The sequence below is a fragment of the Lepisosteus oculatus genome, chromosome 8 (genome assembly GCF_040954835.1).
Source record: "Lepisosteus oculatus isolate fLepOcu1 chromosome 8, fLepOcu1.hap2, whole genome shotgun sequence".
Classification (NCBI taxonomy): domain Eukaryota; kingdom Metazoa; phylum Chordata; class Actinopteri; order Semionotiformes; family Lepisosteidae; genus Lepisosteus; species Lepisosteus oculatus.
In genome coordinates, this window is record NC_090703.1 from 23,594,664 (window position 1) to 23,608,850 (window position 14,187).

A 14,187-nucleotide genomic window follows, 5' to 3' on the forward strand; every position below is an offset into this window, starting at 1 on the left:
CACTGAATAAGGGACTGATGGGAGAAACTAAGAAGCATTACATTGTAAATGTAAACAGTAAACAGAAAAGTTTCAACATCTTATTATGAACAACAAAGGCCATAGTTTGTCTCTGTCCCATTGTCTCATTAAGTCTACATCTATAATATCTCTTCCAGGTCGTGATACTCACCTGGTGGCCTGTGTTTCGGGATTCCATCTACTACACCTTATCAGTGGTGGCTCTCATTCTGGTAAGTTTTGTGACGACTCTTACCATGGAAAAGGAATTAATATTTTTTGCAGTGCATTTCAAGCTGGAAGGGCCCTAATTTCAAAAGATGTATAGTTATTAAAACTGGAAAATAGAAGAAATGTATTTTTTGGAAAATGTTTTCTGGAAACAAAGATTGGGATTCTTTAAAGGTTCCTCTACTGCAGAAAGTTCATAACTGTAGCAAACATATGACACTTTGTAATAAAGAAAATCAGCAAAGCAGCATTGAATGAAGGAAGCTATCAGGGTATAGTGTAATAGATTAATAAATCTTTGAGTTGGCATGGAGCCAGAGTATGTAATTGCTTCAAAATCAATTATAAATTTTAAAGGGAGCTGATGCAAGAAGTTGTATTCTGAACATTATGAAGCCTGATGATAGTACTCTTGAAACAGCCAGAAAGCAGTGAATTAAAGTAATACAATGTGGAGAAAAAGGCATGAACCAGTTTCTCAGTATCTGACTGGTTGTAAATTGCTTGATAAAAGAACCCTGCACCACTTCTGACTTCACTTTCAAAAATAATACTAGGATAGAAAAACACTAAAATGAATCCCTTGTTTAGCTGTTCTTATCTCTAAACCAGCATTGATCAGGCTTAAGTGTTTTATGTAATGCAATTTGTGCAGGCGCACAAATAACATTCCCTCTGCCTTATTGCTGTTTAACTGTGAAAATGTTTGCCGTATTCATATTTGAATGTTGGATAGACACTCATTCTAAGAGTGGAGATTCCCAGATTTGTACAAGTCTTTAAGCAAATCTGAGTCTCATGAATGTAACAGTGGAAGAGCGCATTTAGATGATGATTAAGAAGGCCCAAAACTGAACCTTGTGGGACTCCAAAAGTAACCAAAGAGGTCTGAGGCTGTACATCCTGTTGCACAGTTTTTGATCAGAAGGATGGGAACCAAATGAACAAAGAGCAACTCTAGAGATACTAGCATAAGTCTGTAATTGATTTAAGAGATTTCTGTGGTTCACAGTGATATAGGTGTCACTAAGGTCCAACAAAGTCTAAGGGGATCATTAGTCACTTTCACCAGAGATGTTTCAATACTACAGTATATCAGCAATTTAAAGTTGAGGTAAGTGTTTGATGATCTTATTTCTTGTTTCATGATCTCGCAAGTTGAGATGTTTCATGCATGTTTGAACTTTTACCAGAAAGATTCAAAATAGGCCCATAATTAGGCAGCATTGCAAGGTGTCATTTCAGTATTTCAGGAACTATTACAGATGTTTGAGTGATGGTGGCACAATACCAGATCTCAGTGGTTCATTAAATACGATTGTAACTAATGGTCACAACAGAAAAATAGGAACAAGTTCAAGGCAAGCGGCTGCACAGAGCATTTTATTTACCTTAGTTAGTCAACGTGGATTAAGTCTTTCTATCAAGATTACAACATCCCAGTAATATCTGGTACTGAATTCAGACAGCTTAACCAGGTCAGTAGATGATTTCTGATACTGTCTTCTTTGATCTAAAAGAATACAAGAACACATTACTTTTTCAAGGTAAATACAGTAGAGTCCCGATTATCCGACCTTAATGGCACCGATAGTATGTCGGATAATTAAAAATGTTGGATAATGTGGAAACTGTATGAATAATATAAGTATAAATCTGGTTTATTAATCTACTGTAAATCAGAGCTTTCTCTTGAAGTATTGGACCTGTGTTAGTCATGGCCTTATCCCTTTGCTGCATGAACCACAAGAGCAAAGCTTCACTGACCTTTTCATATTCACATTTCTTCATAGTTTTTCTGTCCCTCATGACTTTCAATTGAGGCCCGATCAGAAGACTACTTTTCTATCTAATTTCTTTTTCTCTTTCAGTCACCAACTGTAGCTCATCCCACACCAAATTCAGATGCAATTTTTTGCATGGACTCACATTTGTCTAGTATTTTTAATGCTTCAAGCCTTTGTTCCATTGAAAGAACTACTTTCTTTCTCTTCGCACTTGTCATGTTTCTCAAATAATAAAATTATATACAGTATACAAGCGCAAACGAACAAGCAAACCTACGTCAATAGGTAGTATTTGATGCATTGAGAGACAAAGCAGCATAGGATAGACAAAATATTATGCATGTGCATGCATACAGTACAGTACATAGCATATATGTATATGGCATGTTGATTGCTATGTCAGATATAACGGAATGTCAGATAATCGAGACTGTACTGTAGTACCTTTCAAATTTGACTATAATATAGGATTGATGATAGAAGTTATCCTGGATTACAAAGACCAATAAGGTTTGAGGAAAACAATAATCATTCAGATGTTAGAGGTTATCCTGTTTTGGAGCTGCTTCCAGGTCAGTGGATGGACATGCTCTAACTTGAACTTGCACAATTTGCACAATTTTCTATAATGAGTGTCAGAAGAAATATATAACTTATAATTACAATAAACATCTAAAGTTATCAGGAAATTTTGTACCGTACATCTGCACTTACATTTTATTTAGTGGATCTTTTCATGTAAATTCATAATGCTGATTATCTTTTGCAATAAACGGGGGTTTACTGTGAATGTCAAAGCCTAGGAGTAGATGTGTCCATCGCTGAAAGCAGTACAAGCTGCACATCTGTGATACATGCTTTTCACCAGAGTACAGATGCTGTCTTGTGAAATTCTGTAGCAACTTCACACTCCTGCTAATACTGTTCTGCTTAGATCTCCCCATCCACTGGTTTGTTGTACATAACAATTAGCATATCATTCTGCATGTCTGGCATCCATCAGGATGGTCCACATAAAACCTTGATTCCTGGCTGACTAGGACCTGGCTCATTGTCTAGTGTTCAAAATACTGATTCCACAAAGGCACTGTTTTCTTGATAAGTAAGGTTAATGGGTACTTTTTCCTTTTTCTTGATTTTTAACTCAACACCTGGACCCAATCAGCTCTCTCATTAATGAGGTGATTTATTGCTTATGCAATGGTCACAATCACTTGAATGTGTCATTGTGAGTCATGAATGAAACAAAATAATGGAAAAAACATTACATTTAGAGAGGTAGGCTTCCACTGACTGAGCTCTTGACACAGAATCAAGAGTAGTCATTGTTTGAGTGGGGAATGATGGTGCTTTTCTCAAAATGCTTTAGATTTGAACTCTATCTTAACATCTCTAAAGCTGTACCTCTGTACTAATTATCAGAACTCTCCACAAATCAGTTAATAGGTTAGTAAGTTTACAACTCAGATCCCTCTTATTCTCAGTGATACCACAACCACATGCACACATTTAGAGAAATTGTAAGGAGGGAAATAGAGACAAATGGCAGCACATGTACTGTATCTGTAATGAGAGAGGCATGATCACTTCAATTTACAGGATGTGTTGGAGGTGTTTCGAGGTAAACCAGTCATCCAGCCAGATTAAGCCGTTAACACGCCTCATCCTTTTAGGGAATGTGTTCTGCCCCCTCTTCGGTCTAGGACGGGCTGGAAACCATTTCTCTCGGGCAGTGGTAGGAGATGTTACCTGTGGGGTGGCTTCAGTAAGTGTGTAAAATGCTGTCTAACTCTTCTGAGAGCTCTCTGGATGGCGGACAGCAGCTTGTCCAGAAAGGAGTATCACTGCAGTAAGGACTGATATAGGTCTGTAAAGTGCATGTTAACAAAGTGTAACTCCTGCAGAATAAGAAAAAAATAATAACAACAAAATATTTTATTTCTGACCAATTTTCAAGAAACATGAAAACAGTTTACAGCTGGAATGTGTCATACAAAACAAACCTGACAAAATAAAACAACATATATTCAAAGAAAACTAAACTATAAATCCAGTTGTCACCAGTCTCAAACTGGTAGTGATCTCAAGTCAGCAGGGAGACATCAGTGATAAAGCACGTCTATGCTCCTTGAGTTGTCTCCCAGATTCCTAGCACTGTGGATGGAAAATGGCAAAAGACAAAACCTAACAAATACAATATTTAAAAAAAAAATCTATGGTACAAAGAAACAATATAGAAGATGGACAATACTGTACTGTTAGTCTCTGTAGAGGGGCTGAAGACCTGTACAGGAAGATGATGTTTACTAAACTTCATCACTCAAAGACCTGTCTTTACTTAGTGAGGGGTGATGGATGTCACTGTGAAATATTCTGTGATTTATTAATGCTGTTTTCCCTCTGTATATTTAGATATACCTATATTTAGATACTGCTTTTACTACGGGGACTGTTAAGTCTTGATGACAGAGCTCTACCTTTGCGAGGAGTGAACGTCTTATTCAGTACATGCTGTTGATAAAAGCTGCAACAGAGGTCAAACGTGGATAGCTTTTGTTTCAGTAATTCCATAATAAAGAACATTTTTGGGAGGCAGGCTACATTTCATGTTAAGTGCCTTAATAATAATGTTGTGTTAGCATGTTGCTGAACCAAATACGTCCACTGACAAATGATGCTAAAATGATTTCAGTTTGGCATGTTGTTTCTTTAATTTTGAATCAGCCAAAACAGTAGGCCATGAAAAGATCCGATTCCTTGGGGATTTTCTTTAAATCTAATAACAGTAGACTGAGCTATATCTTACCACTTAAATGTCTTCTTAAACACTTACTGCTTTTGTTTTGTAATGCCTGAGGAATACGCAAGACTATGAGAAAGCCCTTTTGCTGATTGTGTTAACTCTGGCATTCCATGCTCTGATGAGTGTAGATAACAGCAGTAAGCAAGTTTGTTCAGGTTTATTATATAATAAAGTGTCAGAGCCTGAAGAAGCCCAAACTGTCTCACAGTTTATGTGTGCTGTCTTTGAGCTTACTTTAACTGTTGGGAGACTCAGCTGAATGCTTTCTCTGTAGACCTGCGAGACTTCCCCCAACTTTTGGGGTAATCGCAACTATTCTAGCTTTCTTCCAGATCTCCTAAGAGAGCCCTTCTTGGGATATTTCTGTATTATTGTTCATTACCATCCTATATTCCCTGGGTGTCAGCACTGAAGAAGGCAGCAAACAGTGACACATAACAAAGAGGGCTGCCAGGCATGTTGGAGCTCTCTGTGACAGCAGCTGTAACAGCTTGCCATTCGACATACCACTGGTGAATTCAATCCACTGCCAGCTGCTGTAATAAAAAATAACTGAAATGACATAGCATCATTATGTAGATTGTGGTTAGGCAAAGATCATACAGTATGTTGAGCTGATTATAGAGTATGCTCCCTGTGGGGGAAAATTAGAAAAAATCAAGGTTGAAGAATAGGCTTGGATACTATTAAATCTACTTCCGTTTAAAAAGTCTTCAAGAAAAATTTGTAGCAATGCAGAGGGAACATGTGTTGACTTCTGACGTTTTAGGATGCTGTTTGGGCAGGTATGGAAGTAATGCTATGAAAACACCCCTACTCGTGAAATGAGGAAAAGTGAAACATCAGATTCATAGGGTGCCTTTGTAGAATTCGTAGAATGAAACTCACAGCCCACCGAGGTGGTGCTTCTTTTCTTGGATTTTATTTGTTCATTGTATATTATGACACTTTATAAAATTGTTTCTGGACTATTCATTAGTAGTTTTTTATATAAAAAGGAAAATCTTCAGGGTTTCTCCTTTATGCCCACATGAAGCTGCCACAATGAGCATGCCTCTCCACTCCTCCCTCAGCTGTTGTGTGCTCTTCTCTGTTATACTGTAAGTTAAAGTTATTTCCCAGATGTATTGGCCTTTCTGTGAAGCCATCCTGTCTGAATTGGTCACTTTTATTTTATCATCAATGTTAGTTTCTGTAATTTAAGTTGCTTGTGTCATTAAGTTAAAGATTATTTGTTCATTTCACAGCGCAATCCTGTTTCAAGCCCTAAATAAAAAATGTTCAGAAAGGGTAATTAATTAATGGCACACATCATTCTTTAAATATAAATTTGACTAAAACTGTATCACAATGACCACATTCACAGTGAAGCACCTTTGGCTACAGTTTACATACACAGTCAAAATTACTTAAGTGGCTAGAGGTACTGTTGTGTACATGCAGGTGAATGCTTACTATGCGTCTCATATTTAAAAAAAATCATTTTAACAATGTTACTGAGCTGTTGTTTTTTAATTTTGCCTCATTCGAGAGAAATAAATGGGAAATAGAGATGTATCTTCATCACTTAAAGGAGTCTGTCATTTCAGAGTGTCCACTCAAATTCTAATGTTGGATTTCTGTTTCTTTTCTAGTTCATTTATGATGACAAAATAGTCTGGTAAGTCACTGTTTTTTTTATTTGATAACCAAGGCCCACCGTACAATCTTTTTTGAAGGGTCCCCAAGCTGTTATTTATTTTTTCTGCATTCTCAACAGCACTTGTTTGACATGATCTTTTTTTTTACCAGGTGGGAGAGCCTTATTCTCATCATCATGTATGCTGGCTACATCATGATCATGAAGTGAGTTGTTTTACTTTCCTCTAAATGTCAGTTTAAAGCTAGATGAGTCCAGACCTTTGCAACCTGCTTTTCATATTGATGTCTCAAGGATGGACAGAAGAAGGTTGAGGTGTTTGGAAAAGAGCACGATAGATTGTAAACAAGACACTATTTCAGGCCATGGACTTAACCTTCAAGAGATTTAGCAGACACTTTTTGAACAGCCTGATAGAAGTCTTTGGCATGGGAAGGAGTTAAATTCCTGTTTTTTTATTATTTCTCATGCAGATTTAACACAAGTATGCAGAATTACTTCACAGGCAAAGTGGACAAGAATTTAGCCAATGGTAACACAATGAGCAGCGAACTGGAGGATGGTAATACTTGTTATGACATTAGGTGGGATGACCCATCAGTGCCATTGCTGAGGCAAGGTAAGGTTAATCAGACAGGCTGATTTTTGTTCGTCAGACAAATTCTCAATTAGCTGTTGGCACAGCTACAAGGGCTTTAAGGTTGTAGAGTGGAGGAGGATAGTGTTGTGGGAAATTGGCATTCCAGAAGCAAGGCTGTGTAAGTTTTCATGTTTGAGGAGGTACTGTACATGTGGTGAAATTTATCCAGCAGCATGAGCTTAGGAAATTGCACCACAGTTTCTGCTCTCAGCAGCGGGTCACCTAATTTATTATTAGAATATGATTAACAAAAAGTGAAGGCAAACACAATAATTATGCCAGGTGTTAGTTGTTTTATTTTTAGGATGATTCCCGTTAGACTGCTTTATACTGCTGGATACATTTCATTTTCTATTGTTTGGTGTGATAACACAGGGTAAGGTAAATTGTTACTACTGTACCTTCAAACTGTTTTGGGTTTCTTAATATGCCACGAATAACTTGCTTTTGATAGAAAAATAGCTTGAATATCTTTCAAAACTTCCCTTAAAATTCCACATTTTTCAAAAGAAGTATAAAATTAGTTCCACTCTTTCTGGTACTCCTTTGAAGGACATTTAAATAAAACCAGTTCTTTCTCCTTAACGCTAGAAGGGAAAGGAGGACCATGAAGCAGAGGTGAGTTGTTCATTCCTGTACATAAAGAAGAATTGGCTAAATTCTGTTCTTATTAAAAATCTTACCAGTACAATATATTTAGTGTTTCTCTTTTGAGTACAAAGTATTTAAAGTTGAGGCATTTAACTGATAAACAATTTAAGTATGTACAGATCATTTTTAATAAGGCACTGTGTGATTTTCAGCGTACATCATGCTGTTTTGGAATTATTGGAAATTATAGAAGGAAAATGGTGGAAAGGCTTTGTCCTTTCTGCTGCCTGTTGCATTATGGGTTATTAATTAATGAAAATAACAAATGGGACCATAGGGCACAGTAGAGGCCACAGATTCTGATAACAGTGCTTGAGAGGAGACCCGTTAATCACAGTGAAACAAATTTCAAACTTTTTCTGTTTAAAATATGGGGACTCCTTAGTGATTCAGACAGTTAAGATGCTCTTTTGCATTGATCCTCAATGGCCCAGAAGTCTTCAGTTCAAGCCATATCCATTACCGTATGTTGTAAGGATTCTTCAAGGGCAGGTGGGCAGGTCAACTAGGGCTTTCAGTGTAACAGCTAGTCCAGCTATTCCAAGCAGGGAATTGCTTGGGTGCCGTGAGTCTTGGGGTGACACAAAGGAGAGACTCATAGCTCCTCTAGACTGTGTTAACTCTCATGCAAGACACTGTAGAGTTTGCAGGGTATTCAAAGATGAAGGTCCTTATTTGTTTCCACTGCAGAGAGTTGTAGTTGTTGTGCTGGTCCATTTATAAGACTTCTGCAATTCATCTAATTTTCTGTGTATTGAAGTAGACTTCAAACATAATGTACCATTTAATTAGAATATACTGTATACATTATTTATTCAAAAACATTCAGCTTCTCAGAGATGAGAATAAGATTATGAACATTCATAAGTGTATATCCCCTTTGTTATGCCAAACAAATTTCCTAATCTGGGGCTATTTCTTCTTTATGCTGTATTTCACCTTTCTATTCAGAGGGAAATACAGTGCATTTGCCTGCCTAAATAAGATCTGAACAATGCTATATGGTATGGAATAATTTTCACAGACAAATATTTATATTTGTTTACATTTTTTTACAAATGTCATATAATCAGTAATGTAATCTTGGTCACTGTTACACTGGGTATTTCTTATTTTGCATAAACATTCAAGGAAAATATTTTTGTTATTATTCATGTAGCTGAGGAGAATGGTAATCAAAGACTATAAAATAATGTGGAAGAGACAGTCAAGTTTAAGCCAGAAGGCTTACCTAAGGGAAGAACTTTGCAGCAAAAAAAACTGCTCACAATAATTTAGGGATATTATTCTCTCCACCTGTTTACCTAACTAACATTTGATTCCAGGAAGACACTTTGCCATACAATACATCTACAGGAGTATACTGTATATCAAAAGTAACAGAAACATTACCAAATAACAATGTTAACCATTACAAAAGACTAGATAAAGCAACTCTAGTCCAAGAAATACACAATGCACCGTGTACAGTATGAACACCAAAATCTGACCAAATTCTCACATTCTGTTCACAAGCCTGCACACACAATCTCGCTTCACTGTGCTTCATTGACAGGGACTTCTAGCTTGCCCGAGTCACAAACATTTTTGGGTTGGTGCCAAATGTCTCGCTATTTGATCCCAGATAGGCTCAATGGGAAAAAGAGACTTGCAAAGAAATTATAACCCGCCCCAGTTTTCACAGTTAGTTGTTTAAAAGCTTGCAGTCATAACACCTTAACGTAGCAATAACTATTTGTTACTGTATATACTGAACACATCCTACTTTGCACATTCAAAGCAAAAATCAAATAAATATATCATTAATATTAAAAAGAAAAATGGACAACTTATGAATGCAGAATTGTGTACAGTAAACACCTTGCTGTGGAAAATCTAAATGTATTTATGTGCACAAACTTATTTTGAAGAACCACACAGTTGTGCGGTCCATGTATGAATGGTTGAGATGGAAGAAAATGTGTATCAGTCAACAAAATCCTGATCTCTTCACAAAGCTGGCTTGTGTGGCACAATGGAAAACCCACTCTTTGTAAACGACTTAGTAACAAAGTACATGAGTGATCCTGCAAAAATGTGGCAAAAACTGGAACTTTTTGGTCTAAATGCCAAGCATTACATTTAATGCACATCCAATATGGCACATCAATGTTGCACATTTAATTTGGTGGCAGTAGCATCCTGTTGTGGGGATCCTTCTCTTTAGCAGACAGAAAAGCTTGATAGAAGTGAAGGAAAAATGGATTGATCAAAGTACAGAAAATACAAGAGGAAAACCTGTTTCAGTTTGCAAAAAACTTAAAGCTTGGGTGAAAATTCTCCTTTCGACAAGATATTTATCAAAGGTTAAAAGCTACACTGGAGTGGCTTAAAAATAAGAAAGTGAATGTGCTTAAGTGACCTAGTAAAAGTTCTCAATTGAATTTGAGGAAAACGCATGTCCTCAAAAGATTGATAAGCTTATGGACTTGAGTGAGCTTGAGTAAATCTATTAAGAAGGATATGCAAATATTACACCAAGGCAGTGTGTAAAGCTGATAGAGGCCACCTCAAAAAGAGTTTGTTTATCAAGGGTGCTTTCACCAATTAATAGTTATAAATATCTATGCAATCAACATATTCCAGTTTTCTGTTTTCTTTTTATTGACATTTAATGTAGCTTACAGTATCTTCTGAATAAAATGAATTTAAAAAGGTGTATGCCTTCTACAAAATGGGACGACATAGGAGTGCTCTGAATACTTGTAATGTACATTTGAAGAACACATGGTGCAGCCACACTTAGGGACCCAGATACCCTGGAAACAATATTTCCTCAATATAATTCTGTTTCATCATCAATAAAGAGGGAAGCTTGATGGTGCTATCTGCAGAATGACTCATATACACTCCTGACAGGAGAAATTTAGATTAATTTGCTTTGTGATTTTGTGGTGTATGTGTTTCTTCCATAACCAGTTCTTGGTATTTCTTCCACAGTACCATTGACTCTGTACTGTGTAGGTTACTGAAGACTCCATGAAATTTGAAACTTTCAGTTCTCAAACTGAGAGTTCTACACAAAGACCTTGAACATTGTGGTAGAAATGGTCCTGCTGGAGTTTTAGCAACCTCAGCTGACCACTCTCCTGTGACATAAGTAAATGTAATAAAATATAGATTACTAAAACACTTGTCTGCACCAAGGAACATTATCCTACTCCTGCTCAAGTTAAAGTTAATGTACTGTATATGCTATGAGCTCTTAATATTTCACAAGCACCCTGTTTCGAGTAATGTAGTCCATTGTGATACCCCTAAATTATTGAGAGCAGTATGATTTTGCTACACTGTGGATAATCCAGTCTTTGCCACCACATTTTTTTTAATTTGCACAGACTTTCTGGATTTGTTTAGATTGTTGCAGAATGTTTTGTAAAACTTTACAGGTCATACTGTATGAGTGAACCTGGTTTAATTCAGGGTTGGAAAGTGTGTATAAAATGGTATACACATCACTGTACTGTATCTTAAGTGTTGACGTTACTTGTAATGTTTTTCTTTCTGTCTTTTTGTGTTGTACTCTCTGTATTTCTGCTGGTTGTGGCCCCTTTTCCATCTGGTTTTTATGCTTATTCTTTTCCTTGCTCCTTGTAGCTTTGCCACTCTTCAGAGGGGTAAAAATATAGAAATTGTGACTGTTTTCTTTTCTCTTATTTCACATAAAGACACCACCTCTGCCTCTGAACAATTCTCTCACTAACCTTTTACTGATGCCTGTCTGTTTAGCCTTACTAAAACTGGTGTTGCTTACATGTCCCAATCGTTGTGTGTATTGTTTTGTGATTTACCGTGCAATATCTTCTTCTTTCCTTCTACATAAACAGATGTGTAAGACCAGTTTTAAATGTTTTTAGATGATGTGCATGGATAATGAGTATTTAAAATGCATATTGGAAAATATAGATTTTTTCCTTTTGACTACAAAGTGTAGGTTTTTATCAGAAAGGTCTGGGAGCAGCATGAAATATTAGTCAATTTTCCACAACAGAAACAATGCAGCCTTGTGTAATAAACATTGATTTCTTTATGTCTTTTACTAAATTCTGAATGCTTTCAGCGAATTTAAATTGCAAAGTATTACTCTATCCTTATGAAAGCACTTCTTCCGTGCAGGGAAAATGGGACTTCATTTTAGGTTGCTCCTTTGACCCAGGTCCAGTGTACTGAATCTGATTAGTTTGTCGAAAAGAAAGGTTTCCAATCATTCATGGAATTTAAGCCCACACCAAATTTTAGCTGCAGGTTGCAATTCATATTTACAATATCAAAAATCATACTTACAATAAATGCATTTTGATGCTTGTTTGGGAATGTAATTCACTATCTGGCAGCGATTTTTCTAAACACTTGAATGATGCTTGTGTTTATTGACACCCATATACTCAGTGTTAATGGCATGCACACATTTTATATAAGGTTGTTTTACCTTTAATACATTTTAATATTTTGATATCAGTTAGCTTTAAAATTAAACTCAGAAAATCAGAAAATACTTTTTATTAAATTGGGGATTTTCTGGGCTTCCCTAAATGGGTGATAAATTTAAATCAAAGTATTAACAAAGCATCTCTCTATCTTAGTTATACATTTTGCTTTCTTAAATACTTTGCACAGAAATACTGTATATTGCAGTTACTGCATAATTTCCCAGAAAACCTCCAACTGTTGATTTTTTTATTCTGATAAAGGGATACAGTTTGTTTCAGCCTGCTATCCAAAAAATAGATGTTCAGCATAGACTCTACTGCACCATATCCTTTGGGGAGATGTGCAGGTTTCTAATTATTGGTCACTAGAGGGTGGAAATTGAATTTTACATGTTTTACAGAAGATGGGGGTTAGTTCAGACCAGAAAGTGCCTTTGATTGGTATTGTTGATTGTGGGTACGACTGTGCATTTGTGTACGACTGGGTAGAAGAATTTACATTCTTCATTAGGAAAATGCTTCAGGATTTTGCACAGCAGTATAGCTTTACTGCAGTTCTGCATGTGCAGGTTCCAAGGAGCTGTTATACAAAATCAACCTGTGAGGATTGATATTGTGCCAGACTCTTATTTTCAACTCAGAATACATGCAGAAATAAAATGTTTATGGGTGTTTTGATGAATGAAAAGAACAGATTGCAGAATTTCTCAGGGATACACAGGAATGACCCAGCAGAGCTCCACCTTAAGCATAATGAAGTGTCGGAAGTGTGTCCTGTCACATATCTGGCTGAGCAGTTACAGTACTTCTGTGAGACTCCTAAAACTGGAAGGAGATGCCTGCTATTCCCCTTCAAATACAAATATTTAAGCATGGATAAGTTGTATTTGTAAAACATTGTCAATTTTAGAAATACATTTAGTCGTAGTAGCGGTAGATTAGCTTGTAATAACAATCCTAGTTAGGTCCTGTAGAATAAGTAGTTCAGATAAAGAAATTCAGTAGTTTTTTCCTTTCACAAGTCCTGTTTACTAATCACTTCCTGCACATTTCCCTCTTGATCTATACATTGCATTTTTCAGATGTTGAATAGCTGCAGACCGGATGTTCTTAATCTTATATATTTTAAGGATTAGTTGCCCTCTACTGAGAAGATCTAAAGTGAGTGGACATGTATTTTTAGGTTGTCTAAACTTAATGAAAATCAAAGTACAAATGTGCAGTTACATGAATGCGCAGCCAGTGTCTTTTGTACCAATATACCTGCAATAGATAAGACTGGCAAAACAACACAGCTGAAATTTCAAAGTATCCACTTTGTTTATAAAAAGAAACGTAAGCTAAGTGGGAGTTTACTAAAACAGAAATGCCACCTCAGTAACAGTTCCCAAACAAATGGACTTCATTAATGCTTTTGCAGAGCCCAGTGCACAGTTTATGTGACAAGGTGCATCTTTTTTATTAAGTGGTCTGTTATGAAAATGTAAAATAGTACTGTGGTCATACATATTATTTAAAATCAACAGATTTAGAGAGAAAGAGTCTGGGTCACTGCCCTCTCTGACTCCATGAAGTATTTATGTACATATTCCCCCATCACACTCCTTCTTTGTAACTTCTTGCATTAGTGTAAACAGTGTAAACTGCACATTCCCATTGGAATGGAGAGGATGGGTGCTCTGTAAAAAGCATGTATTGTTAGCATATTCAATACTTTATTGGAATTTAAAAATCCATATTTATAAAATTAATTTAAAATCAATGTGTTGATTTCTTTAAACCTTTCTGGTCTGGTCCAAAGATATTTTTGTACATCTGTTTAATTCCTACAGAAAAAACAAGTTCATGTCTTGTGAAAAAAAGCATCTTTACTTTTTTTTAGATACAGTATATCAGTTTTTCCCTAAAACTAAAACTACACACCCTGCTCTTAACAATTGATGCACATATTAAATAATTTTCATAAT

General features: G+C 36.2%; 1 protein-coding gene across 2 annotated transcripts in view; it reads left to right on the forward strand.

Annotated features, from left to right (window-relative positions):
- slc24a4b (solute carrier family 24 member 4b) overlaps positions 1-14,187 on the forward strand; it is a 193,228-nt gene that overhangs the window by 160,839 nt on the left and 18,202 nt on the right. The window contains exons 7-10 of one of the 2 annotated variants that reach the window (XM_015351228.2): positions 159-233; positions 6,456-6,481; positions 6,613-6,666; positions 6,934-7,079. In XM_015351228.2, the coding sequence (XP_015206714.1) occupies positions 159-233; positions 6,456-6,481; positions 6,613-6,666; positions 6,934-7,079 (301 nt within the window). The remainder of the gene's footprint in view (positions 1-158; positions 234-6,455; positions 6,482-6,612; positions 6,667-6,933; positions 7,080-14,187) is intronic. The other variant, XM_006632714.3, reaches the window with a different exon arrangement.